General features: G+C 40.3%; 1 protein-coding gene across 1 annotated transcript in view; it reads left to right on the top strand.

Moving 5' to 3' along the window:
- LOC145436501 (protein mono-ADP-ribosyltransferase PARP14-like) overlaps nt 1-11485 on the top strand; it is a 47828-nt gene extending 36343 nt beyond the window's left edge. The window contains exons 23-26 of the mRNA XM_080313863.1: nt 3253-3390; nt 3678-3811; nt 4767-4941; nt 11153-11485. Coding sequence (XP_080169989.1) covers nt 3253-3390; nt 3678-3811; nt 4767-4941; nt 11153-11415 — 710 coding nt within the window. The 3' untranslated portion in view covers nt 11416-11485. The remainder of the gene's footprint in view (nt 1-3252; nt 3391-3677; nt 3812-4766; nt 4942-11152) is intronic.
- Nucleotides 11486-12580: the final 1095 nt, after the last annotated feature.

The following is a 12580-nucleotide window of genomic DNA, read 5'->3' as shown; positions in this document are numbered from 1 at the left end:
AGTAATAAAAATTAATAAAATTAATATAGAGTATTTTCAAGAGAGTTAATTACCTTGAAAATTTTCTTCGAGCTTCGGGATTTAATGTCTCTAAATAGCTTGATTTTGAAATTCTTACCTCTCCCCCTCAAGAAAAAAGCATAATTTATAGGAATAGGCATTTCGGTGGCGGTTATTGCTCCGCCACGACACACCAAAAGACGTATGCAATTTCGGTCAACATGCAACTCCACAAAGTGTGCTACCAAAGAATGACCTTCTTGCCAAAACTTTTGGTATGTGTCCGTTGTCAGTAGCCGCGCTCTGTGGGCGTGACGAATAGTCCGTTCTCTCCAATCTGAGCCCCAATAATGCAAAGGCCACCCGGGGTAGGCTACTCACAGAGGAATGAAGACATGACAATTTGTGTGTGCGTCTCACAAAAGTTTTTTTTGTGTCTGCTACGTTTGGGCGACAGATGCTATAATTATGAATTACGTGCCCCCAGCTCTACCGGTAAATCTGAATTAATAGCAATATGATGTAATTACCAATATTATTGACGAAATTCAGTCATCAACTTGAAAACTGACCACCCTATGGGGCCCCAATACCCAGGATTGTAATGACTCGAGTCATGACTCAACTCGAGTCGCGATGTTTTGGTGACTAGACTTGACTCGAGTCATTTTTTCAAATGCGTAAATTGACTCGACTCGAGTCAATTTTTGTATTCACTCGACTTGTACTAGAGGCATTTTGCATGACTCGAGCCAAGTCATATGACTCGAGACTAGAACGGCCAAGACGGACATTCCACGTAACTTCGAAGAATAGTAAAGTTACCACATTATTTGTTTTTCGTCTATCAGTCCTGATACTTGGAAATAGGGCCGTAAACGGTGAAAACTGATGAAAATTACTATATTATGAATACGAGCCATTCTATATCACTCGAGCAGAGTTGAAAAAGGGGAGTTGAACTGGATTGATCTGAAAGCTGATCTGTGAACATAACGACTTGGCATCGTACACGAGCCAAACACTATGACTCGGACTCGTCCATATACTAGCTGACTTGGACTCGGACTTGACTGGGTGTGAATTGAAAATGACTCGACTTGAATCGAGTCGAAACTATAAAAGTGCGATTGACTTGTGACTCGGAACATTGTGACTTGGTTACAACCCTACCAATATCAACGTTGGAAGTGGGGGACAAATTGCTGTTTTGGTCCTGATTGTGCCTACAACCCACGCTAACATGGTGTATCAGCGGATGGCCATGGTGACAGGGATAAATCTCGAGTGAAGAACTATGAAATACTGATTGGCGCCCGTTTCAAGTAGAGTCATATGAGAATAAGATAAAGTGAGCCTAAAATTCTACTTTACACTTAATGCAGATACTGAAAGCTTCCGTTACGAGAAACAGCAAAGAAGTGGTCAGTTATGATATATATAAGCAGCTGTTGATTTTAACCATTGTAATGTTTTATTTGAGTACAAAATTTCAAATCTTTGTCCGGTGGACATACAATACATACGTATACTACATAGATAGGCCTACTGCTCGCCAAGCAGCAATGGTCGAACTGCGTTTAACTAAGCATAACCAAACATCAATACATAAATTACTATTTGAAACTAGGCAGAGTGGTGATTATTATCTTGCTGCAAGGTAGTGGCGTCTGGAGTGTATTGATAACCTGATATACAGCATGACTCACACTGTTCTAACAATAACGCAACAATGAGCGTCGAATATATATTTACTACGTGTGGATACTTCTGACGCAAGGACGAGCAAAGCTAATACTTATGACGTAATAATGAGCAGTGGTGTTTGAAAATCAACCGTTTGCGCTATCAATAACCTGGTATAACATCTCTTCCTTGTTCACGAATGTTCGGTAATGTCATATTCAAAATCGTTCTTTCACAAAGAAATCGATTAGATATGTGAAGTAGTCGATTGCGATTACGATTACTCTGGATTTTTGTCGAATGTAATCGATTGCGATTACGATTACTTGAAAATGCTGTAATCGTCGTAATCGATTACGATTACTAATCATGATTACCCCATGTCTGGTCGGCAGATCTGTAGTGATCGGGACATCGCATTTTCTGAAGTTGCAGTGAATATTCATGCGATTTTATGCAATTTTCAGTTGTATAACAAAATGAATAATATAGGAGATGAGTATCTAATTACCGCTGCGTATAGTTGTACAGAGCTGTACAGTGTACAATCACACCAATCCAGTCTACTATAACAAGGTAGCCAGGAACACAATTTGGCGTGATATTGTTCTGGGATTTGGACTTGAAGATATGTAAAGTATGCGAACTGCGGAGTCTTTGCATGCTCGGCATCATACACATTAACATTCTGAATCCAACGGGGGAAGACATAAAAGAAGCCAGAACACCTAAAAGTTGAACATTTTTCTTCCTGAGGCTTGAGATTTTAACCACTTTTTTTAAAACGGTGCATACTTCTAAACCAATGAACCCTCAAGCTCAAACACCAAAGCGACAATATAATGTCAGGCTCAATATACATTTGTGAATATTCCCAACAATCCCAACTGTGCAGGTGATGATCATCGATACGTGACAGTCGCGACTGAGCGCATATTGTTCACTATTTCGATGATGCAATCTCACTAACTCACCAATCCCACTAAACGCATGCGCTCAGTACGGATCGTCTATTCCAGGCTGTACTGTAATCGCGCACGTGTCTTCGTAAATATTTAGACTATCCTGTATATAATGTTTCGCGAATGCGTCTATTCCCAACCAGAAACCATTGAATCCTCGCAGGTTGGGAACCTCTGGGTTATTGACAGAACCTATGATTACATAATGACTCTTGATGTGATCAATAAGATACCATTATGCAGAATAATTCTCATATTGCAGGAGCACGATTGAGATCCCCTTACCGAATACGTTGTGAAAATCACGATCACATTCGCTTTGAAGTGTTATTCAGACAAAATCTGAATCAGCTGAAAAACACGTAACCAGACCCAGCCAAATGTACTTCCCAATGGCTACACAGCCCATTTTGGCTTCTCTTAATAATAAGCTTACAGCTTTTTTGATTTTATGATCTGAGGGGAAGGGGGCATTAAGAGGGAATGTGTGGATAAATGTTGACTAGACCATAACAATATGGTGATTATGCCTACATTGTTGATGAGCGTGATACTGTAAAATTAATCTTTCATTACTTTATGATTGAATCCCTAGCATATTAAAATTCCTATGATTTGCAGAAGAAAGCTAATCTCGGACAGGTGAAAGTGGTTGATGGTGGTAGAGTCGCTATAAAGACGTACGACCTCTCAACTCTGGATCAGCTTAACTCGAAGATTAAAAGACGACAGACGGAAAAATGTAGGAAGAAATTCCCCTATTAGAGCCACGGTGAATCCGATGATGAGATAGATGCAGATAAGTTGTAATATAATCTAGAAATGCCAGTAGAGTCAATAACATTTACTAAGAGTGTTGTAATATATATTTTGTGCTGTACTCGTGGTAATGCTGACTTTTCTCTTTCGAGCAAGCCGTAGTCTGGAACTATTTGGATGATGGTCGAAAATTAGGGGATAGTTTTGTAGGGTATCATAATTAATATTTTCTGTTTTACTTTTATTTTGTGGAAAACTTTACTATTTCAGACGAGCTTCCTTTTGGATGGGACCCGATGCAAGGCGCAGCCATAAAGCGGGTTGAACTACCACCATCTTCTGAAGAATACAAAAAAGTGTTGAATTACTTCAAGCAAAAAGGACTTACCGCCCCAAATGCTACGGTAATGTGACATGTGATATGAAATTGGGTAGAATGAAATTTGGATCAGATGTCGCACATAAGGAACAGCCATTAACCTCTGAATAAGATGTTGAATATTGACTTTTTACAGTGGTTAAATTGATAGATTGTATATACTCACCGTTCAACAGTCATACTATTTAGGTCGCTTAAAAATGCAATAATTACAATTGTAGGTTCATAATATAGAATGTTAGTAGCCTATGTTTGAAGTATGATGGGTCAACCTCACTTTGTGCCCATATTGTATCAACCTTTCCCAGAATTTGTGGATTGATCTCGTGAATGTACTATTGATCCATTGGATGAACTGTTTCAATATGAAATTCTGTGTCAGAATTTGGAAGAAAATGATTGTGAGAAATAATTTCGCAGCTTTGTGGTTACTGGTTGTCCCTTGTAAAGCGTGGATTTGAGAGGTCTGTCCGTCCATTGTATGCAATTGCTGTCCCTGAAATTGAGTACCGATCGCTTGCAACTGCATACTAGAAATTTACAAATACTCAAACTTCAGACCAGATTGTGGGGTAATCCGGTGGAAAATTGAAATAAGGAAGGTGTGCAGTCTAACATAAAACTACATTTGTTTTGCTAAAATCTTCTAATTTCAAACTATTCAGTCGAATCTACTAAAGGAACGGTAACCCATTTTTATTAAAAATGTATAGGTATTTGAGGATATCACATAGTTGAAGGGGGATCGCGATAGCAAATTCGACGACAGGGAATGTTGGGAGCAATTGTGAATAAAAGAGATATCTATACCGAGAATCTGTTTATTTTCATTGATATTTCTGTCAGTGTTTACTCACAGCCAATTCATTGTCAAAATAGTCAACCACGATGTATCTCTGACATAATATAACCACTGCAGTAACGCTGAGTCACTACTGACAAATCGATTTGTGTAATTCATAAAACATCCTGTGTTTCAGATTGAAAGAATTCAAAACATTGGATTGTACAAAAGATATGAAGTCTTAAAAGCGGAAGTCACCAAGAAGTTGGAAGGGCAAGATTTCCAGATTGAAAGAGAACTTTTCCATGGAACCAAAAGGGCGGATGATATTGTGAACGGTGACTTCGACAGAGGATTTGCCGGAGAAAACGGTAAGTTAAACAGGTACCCAGTATATTACATGACATTATTATTCCATCCGTTATAACCAACCTCCAAGCTTCAGTGTAATTAATTCCTTCGTTTTCTTATTGACTCTTTTATTGAGAATATAGTGAACATGTTGAAAATTAACTGTTGTATATTTGTACATATAATAATCAAATACCAGAAGTGGAAAAATTTAACACAATTATTACTAATCGGTACAAGGGGAAAATTTATGAAGATTACAGTGTAGGAATACCCGAGCGCTATTCTAGCTCTATAGTTATATCTCTGGTTTCACAACCCGTAGGTCTCGGCTTTAATTACTAAGAAACCAGCAGCTGTTGGCGAGCAAAACCTGAGTAAATTATGAATATACAGCGAAATCTTAGAGTACTTCGTTACTTATATTAGTTGAACAACCGTCTCGGCAATGAAATACCATGAATTTCAGGATCCGTATGCACAGTTACTTATATAAGATATGGAGGTAAAGAACTTCAATATACAATTCAATAATACATTGTCATTGGAATAAACCCGAATATTTCCCACTGGCTCTCATCAGGGGTAAACGTCAGCCCTTAGTAGAGAATTGAAAGAACAGTGTACAATTGACTCCGCATAATTCGGCCAAAATGCTTAGAAACGGAACAAAAGTCAAAAGGTCACGTAAAAACTCCGGTTAATTCGGACGATTTTTCTCTCAGTTCGGACACTGGGTCTCAATTCTTATCGTTCGGACACAATTACTAGTATTTTATTCGTTTTGACGCAATATGAGTGAGTATGGTGAAACGCGTCGATGCATCGATTTCCAATCGGCAGTGAACTCATGTTAGGTGAGACCAGAGGTCTCAAAGTCGAATGTGCTCGCGGGCCAATTTTCTTGTTTTTGATGACGTCGCGCGCCCCAGCATCAATAATAGGTATATTCAATGTATAATTTCCAGGTAGGCTTTTTTAACGGGACCTTGCAGACAGGCATTCCACAAACATCGTGAAAATGTTATTCACTATTGTACTGTACTATTCACGCTTGACACGAAAAAAGAATCATATTTTCAAATAATGAAATAAAATTGTTTTGTGCCGGGCATAATTTGTTATAATAATGAGTTATAGACATCATGGGAGACAGTGGAGGCTCGTGACAATATCGGGTGGTGGGGCAAGGGCTGCAAGCGACTTTTTGTCGAGATGACGTCACAATGGCGTTTTCCAACGTAAACAAGTAACTTGGTGGTACGGTAACATGACATTCCCGACAACAGTGATTTTAACGTATGTGCCACAAGAGGTCTGCCGGTGACCTGACTAATTATCTGCAGAAATGGAAATGACTATAACTCGAGAGATTGCGTAAGCCTAATTGGAAAGGTCAACGAGTTCGGACACATACGCAATTGTTATCTCATAGATTGGGCCTGTCATATTGAATCCAAAACATCATCCTGAAGAACTAACAGTAGCAGCCTTGGAAATTCGGTCTCGGTACAGCACAGGAGATTTTGGCCTTGAAACTGGAGACTGTAACACGGCGCATACAGCTTTATTACTGTCTATATATAGGTCTGCTGCGACATCGCCTTTGGAAAATATATTACCGAATAAATACGTGGATGAAAGCCGTAAACTTAGTACACTGTTACATGACATCATCGAGAAGTAGCCTCACGGCCCTTTTCGGTATGGTACCCTGTCAAAATTAATGCGAACAGACCGAATTTTGCGAAAAATTTACTGAGGGATAGGCTGATCACGTGATAAGCTGTTAGCCGCCATCGAAAACGAAATAGCTATCACGCTTGACAGGGGGTTGTACGCAAATGGCTTGAAGGCCACAATTGCATGTTGAAATTGACGTTGAAGAATATAATATCAAAGTAAATATTTGAATGCAAACTGAGAATGATATCATCATCTCATCACCTATCTCAGTATGGAACACAGTTAACGTTACCAAAGATACATAGGCTTTTGCGTGAAATCCGCAATGCGTTGTAGGCTTAAGTGTCAGATCAGAGCACATCTCTACCATATTCGACCTTGATAACGAAATTACTGCCCTGATCATTGAGTGTCAACCTTTAGACTTGGCACAGTGTTTGATACTAAAATCAAGACATACCGTGCAAAAGCTCATTACCGATCTAAGTAAGGAGCATCGTTAAAATCAATAGAGACCAATACCGGCTTTGTGTAAAATCTGTTAGCGATTAATGACGAGTCAGCTCTCACTCGACTCAGGAAACGAAATTACCACTAACATAGTTCAGTGACAAATTTAAAACTTGGTGCAGCGTTCGATACTAACATTAGGACTTACCGTGCGAAATTTCATAACCAATCTCAGTATTGAACATCATCAAAATCAATGGATACCAATACCGGCTTTTGAGTAGAGAGAGTTGAGAGTTGAGTTGAGAAGTTTCAGACACGAGCATAAATATGGTGTCGAATCAAGTAGCTCTTCATTAACTAACGACTGTAAAACACCAACCGCTGTTGCACTACGATCAAACGTGGTTTCACTGCTCCGCACCAGCCTCTTAACCCTTTTAAAATCTCAAGTTGAACAACTTCATATTATCATATCTTAATTTGTGTTCGTCCTAGAGGTCTCATATTGGTTTGTACGAAAAGCTAGCAATCTTCTGATTTATATGATCCCTACTTGGAAGGTATAAGGCATGACAATTTTCGCAGCTAACTCCAAAAAGTCCACCTCGTTGTCATAAGTGCTTCTAAAAGCGCTGGTGAATAAATTATGACTTTCGCTTTGCACCAGCGCGCGGTAATTCACAAATCCCAACATATCATTTAAGTCAGTGTTTCCCAACCTTTTTCGTCCCCCCTTGGCCGATATTTGAGCTAAAATCCCCCCCTATGAAAAAGTTGCCTGTGACTAAACAAATGTGCTTTTTAACGCGCAACCATTTGTTGACTGGGCAATTAATGGCAAAACATATTCAGATATGTTCGGACCATGGCGAATGCGGACCGCACTAAACTTTGGTAAAGTGCAGTCAAATTTGACCTGTTTTTGACCGGTCGGGTAGCCGCTGACGAAAAATAAACCACAAAGTCCGCTTGCTATGGTCTTAAGTTGAATCGATGAATTTGGTATGTTTTTCACGTTAGCTCATATCTTGGCTTAAAAAGTTCAACAATTTCACTAGCGGTCTTGTGCTGAATTCGGCTTGACGTATTCCTGCTTAGTAGCAATTCGGTCGAGAGGCTGTCGCGGACCCAACGAAATCGTCTCGCGAACCTCACTTTATCAAGGGGTGTAATATCTACGGAAGGCATTTAAACATACACCTAGCTTGAAATCCGCCAAAGAAACATACAATTGTAAAGAACAAATTTCTACTACTACAGTTCTATACCATAAAAATCTAAAAATCTTTAAACCCAGTGTATCTTCCAATACAATGCCAAAGCCAGATTCCCCCTAAAAAAGATTCCCCCCAAAAAATTTCAAAATTCCCCCAAGGGGGAAATTTCCCCCGGTTGGGAACCACTGATGTAAGTGGTGTATGCCGGTAAACCTAGTTTCAGCTTCAAGTTTGAATCTGTCCAGAGCTTGAAACATGTATCGTCTAACTTCTTCAACAACACTGAGGGCAGCATCTTCTGATTGTTCGCGAGGCATTCTCCTTTCTCTGCGAACTCTTCACACAATCGGCATTGACGGCTGTTTCGGAGTGGTTCCATCGCCATGTTAGCATATAAATTCGTGTTTTTGGAATCAGCGCGGCACTAGCTTTCGATTGAGACCTCACGAGACGCCAGCTATAGCACTACCAATTAACGCTTCTTTTAGCCGGCTGTGTACACTGTGCCGAGCGAGATAATGTAATGGTGATGCGGCCGGCTCCTTGATCGGTAGATCGTGGGTTCGATTCCCGGCCGGGTCAGACCAAAGACTCGAAAACTGGTGTTCGCGGTTATCCCGCTAGGCGCTCAGCAATCACAGAGGGGAAAAACGGTGGTGCAGACTAGATGACCTTATTATAAAAAAAGTCCGTATCGCATCTCCGTCGTCAAAGCATCTCGATGGTGCAGGCGAAAAAGAATACCATATCTATCTATCTCTCTCTCACTGTGCAGCCACATTTGCCGCCCCCTTGGAGCCTGCCGTCCCTGGCGCAGAGCCAGAACCGCCAAGTGGCTGCTACGCCACTGCGTTCTACTACCTTCCTCGCCACCGATAATAACATGGATAAAGAGAACAAACAACACCCAGCATGTAACCAGCTATACGTCACGGAGGTCACATAATGCCAATGCTTACCATACTGATCTGATTAGATAGGTAGCTTATATACAAGGCCGTAATAGCACTTCGTCAGCCTCCCACCCCCAGGCTATACGCTGTTTGCCACTACTTATTATCTACATTGGGTGCCCTGTCTTGGAAAGAGCTTATCTCGCCTTAACTAAAAATTTATACAATTCACGATTGAATCGGTCAATATGATCGGGAATTGCATATATATTGCCATCAATTTCTTGTCTCTCTGCTCACATTATCAGATTAACCAGCAAAGCTGAAACTGTAGGGCCCGTAAATAATAATCAAACATCTTCGGGCGGGCGGACCCGTTGGTATGACTTCGATACATGATGTTATTTCGTGACCTCCAGTCTGCTATATCGAAAAATAATGAATCGCATAAACGTACTAAACTAACAGACGCACAGGATTTCAAATTGTTATTTCGTCACTGTCATATACTTTTTTTAGTGGAATTGTATTTGTCTTGTGAGGCTCATATTCCCAAGATAGGAACATTCGGCGCCAGTCCTTTAGGCGCCTATATGCACATTCAAACCCATATGTATTTTGTATATATAGGAAAATTTTCGGTCAGTATAAAGGCAATCCGTTCCTGCCAAGGTTTTCTCGCTGCCCCTCGTTCTAGCATACTTCTTGGAGTCGAATTTTACATGACCCAAAACTTTATGGTTTGGTGCGTCGTGGCGCGGTAATCTTGCGTATTTTTTCCTTGGGAAAGAGTACCCAATATTCAAGATATTTGGCAACTTGAAATCGCGCATAGCGGGTAAAAATTCTGACAAAGCTGCATAAATTGTTAAAAAATACTCTATAATTTATGCTAATTCATGAAATAATTATGGGCCCCCTTCGAGCTCGCCCTCTTCCAATTGAGGGGTTTGCGGCATGGCAGTTACGGTCCTGCCTATATATATACCCTAGGCAACGTAAGCTACTACCTTTTTAATATATTACTATTCCCCAACACAGTTTTATAGATTGTCTCGTCCGTAGGATTACCAAGTCGCCGTTCCGAGTCGCAAATCCTTCTCTGATTTCAACACCCGACCCGATTTAACTCGAGTCATTCATATTTAACCACCTAGTCAATCCGAAATCGAGTCATTTTACGAGAGGTCGCACCAAACCAAATCACAATTTTCCGCCACGAATAATGAACGGTCATGTTTTATCATCATGAACTAGAAATGTGACGTAATACCTGATCTTCTACCGCATGACCGCTTTTGAGAGTGACGTGACAGTGAAAAAGCTTGTTGAGATTTCAATGATTTATAGAGTACTTTTATGGTGAACTTTAAGTACTTATATCTAAAAATCATACATGTCACTTTAATATATTGTCGAATACTTGAAATTCGAAAATGCCGTCGTGGGCCGCACAAAATGTCTCGCGGGCCGCGTGTTTAAGACCTCTGGGTTAGACTGCGCCAGTCTAAAAGGTGCTTTTACTTTGGTAAACAAATCTGCGCATTTTGGGTGAACGGTAAGAAATCCATAAACATTAAGCAACATGTCAGGACTGATGCGAAATTGTTTATCGATAAGCGGGCTGGGGATATTATGTAAAGTACTAAATTTGGTTGTGACACAAGCCTAAAAGCACAAACACCTCATAATCTACCTCACGAATGAGATGGCAGAAGTCAGCCTCATTAAAAAAATCTTTTAGCTGCAGTTCGAAAATTGAGACTTTCTGAAGAAAATGCCTGCGGCCAAAAATTGCTTCTTAATTTTATTCCTAATTTTGATCATGTTAGAGCGCAGTGACCCTTAAATCTGCCTTTACGCTTCACTCGGGTGGCATCGACAGTTAAACTCGTGACTGCTACCTGCAATACCTAAAGATTACCGTCGCATCGCCCTCTTTTATTTCGAGATGCGATATACTTTATGCGTTTCCATGACAGCTGCCGCCTATGGCAATGGAGTCTACTTTGCCACCGAGGCAAGTTATTCTCATCGCTATACGGAAGAAGGGGCTCGTACCGTGTTTCTTGCAAGCGTCATCACTGGCGCTTATGCTCAGGGTGCTCGTGGAATGAAAGCAGCCCCGAAGAGATCTGATAAAGGCTGGTACAACAGTGTGGTGGACAATATCAAGAAACCGACGATGTATGTCGTCTTCAAGGATGCCAGTGCTTATCCGACTTATCTTATGAAATATAGTTAATGTTATGATTAAAATCTTTTTTCTGAATTATTGTGATCATTAATTTGGATTCAATCAACGCGCAATCCATTTTCTGTTAAACACAATTGCTATTAAGCTATGGATGTGGTACAACAGTACTGGATTGCTGCCCTACAGAATTTAGGATACTTACTGACGCTTACTGACATGGAGCGTCATTTGTGCGTCGTGCGCAAATTAGGATAACGCTAAATTTCTGCCGAGGGACAAAAAGCAAATCACATATCAATAGAATCTGTCATTTCGAACCCTAACTTCCTCTACGTACGCCACTTCACTGTGCGCACGACGTACAACAACATCAGTCACGATTCGACTGATCATCGCGCCTGATTGCATACATCCAATGATGGCCAAGACGACCAATCGACCATCTCGTTACGAATCTTATGTTTGAGTCGATTGTTTACTTTGACCCCTGGCAAGCCACTGAAACGGCCTGGGGTTCCCGGGAAGCCCGATCAGGTACCACTGTTGCAGACACTGTAAATCTATTGAGAAAATTACAGGTTTATTACAGTAGTCATGCCTTTCCAGTATTCCGTTACAAATATGTTGTTTATAGATTCCATCATTTACAAAAAATCGTTCAAAGTAAGCGATGTTTTACTCGTATTACGAACACAGCGGGTCAAGTAATTTTCCTCTACTTCTACTTGGTAATATTTTTTGATTTGACTAATTAATTTTCGCTATTTTCAGTTTGACAAGTAGAAGTATTATATTCCTCCAATTAGAACTTAGTCACGAGATCGAGGACATCATATTGTACGTGTCCGATAGCCTGTGCGGGTATATAGCATGGGCGGGAAAGTTCTGCTGTCGGCTGCCCGGATTCCTGAATCGATACATTATTCGCGTATTTATTTACCTATACAAGGGATAAATCTTATTTAATGTAAAATTCTAGTTTAGAGCATAAGAAATCAAAAACAACTGTCAATGAATTTATAACGTAATAATGTACTTCAATAGCAGTCGAAGTGAATGAGAGACATAAGTGGTGGATAAAGTGTTCAACAACTGCTTTGAACTCTGGCTGCATGTCGAGCGTACAAGCCTTTGGCAAAAACTGCGCTTGACCATCAGTTAGATTGAAACGCCACTTTGTCGTGTTAAAGTTCCTGGTCGAAAAGATTAGATC

This window comes from Botryllus schlosseri, chromosome 3, assembly GCF_051294905.1.
Source record: "Botryllus schlosseri isolate E-star chromosome 3, Bs_hap1, whole genome shotgun sequence".
Lineage (NCBI taxonomy): Eukaryota > Metazoa > Chordata > Ascidiacea > Stolidobranchia > Styelidae > Botryllus > Botryllus schlosseri.
Note: the sequence above shows the minus strand (reverse complement) of the source record. Positions and strands in the feature narration are given on the sequence as shown.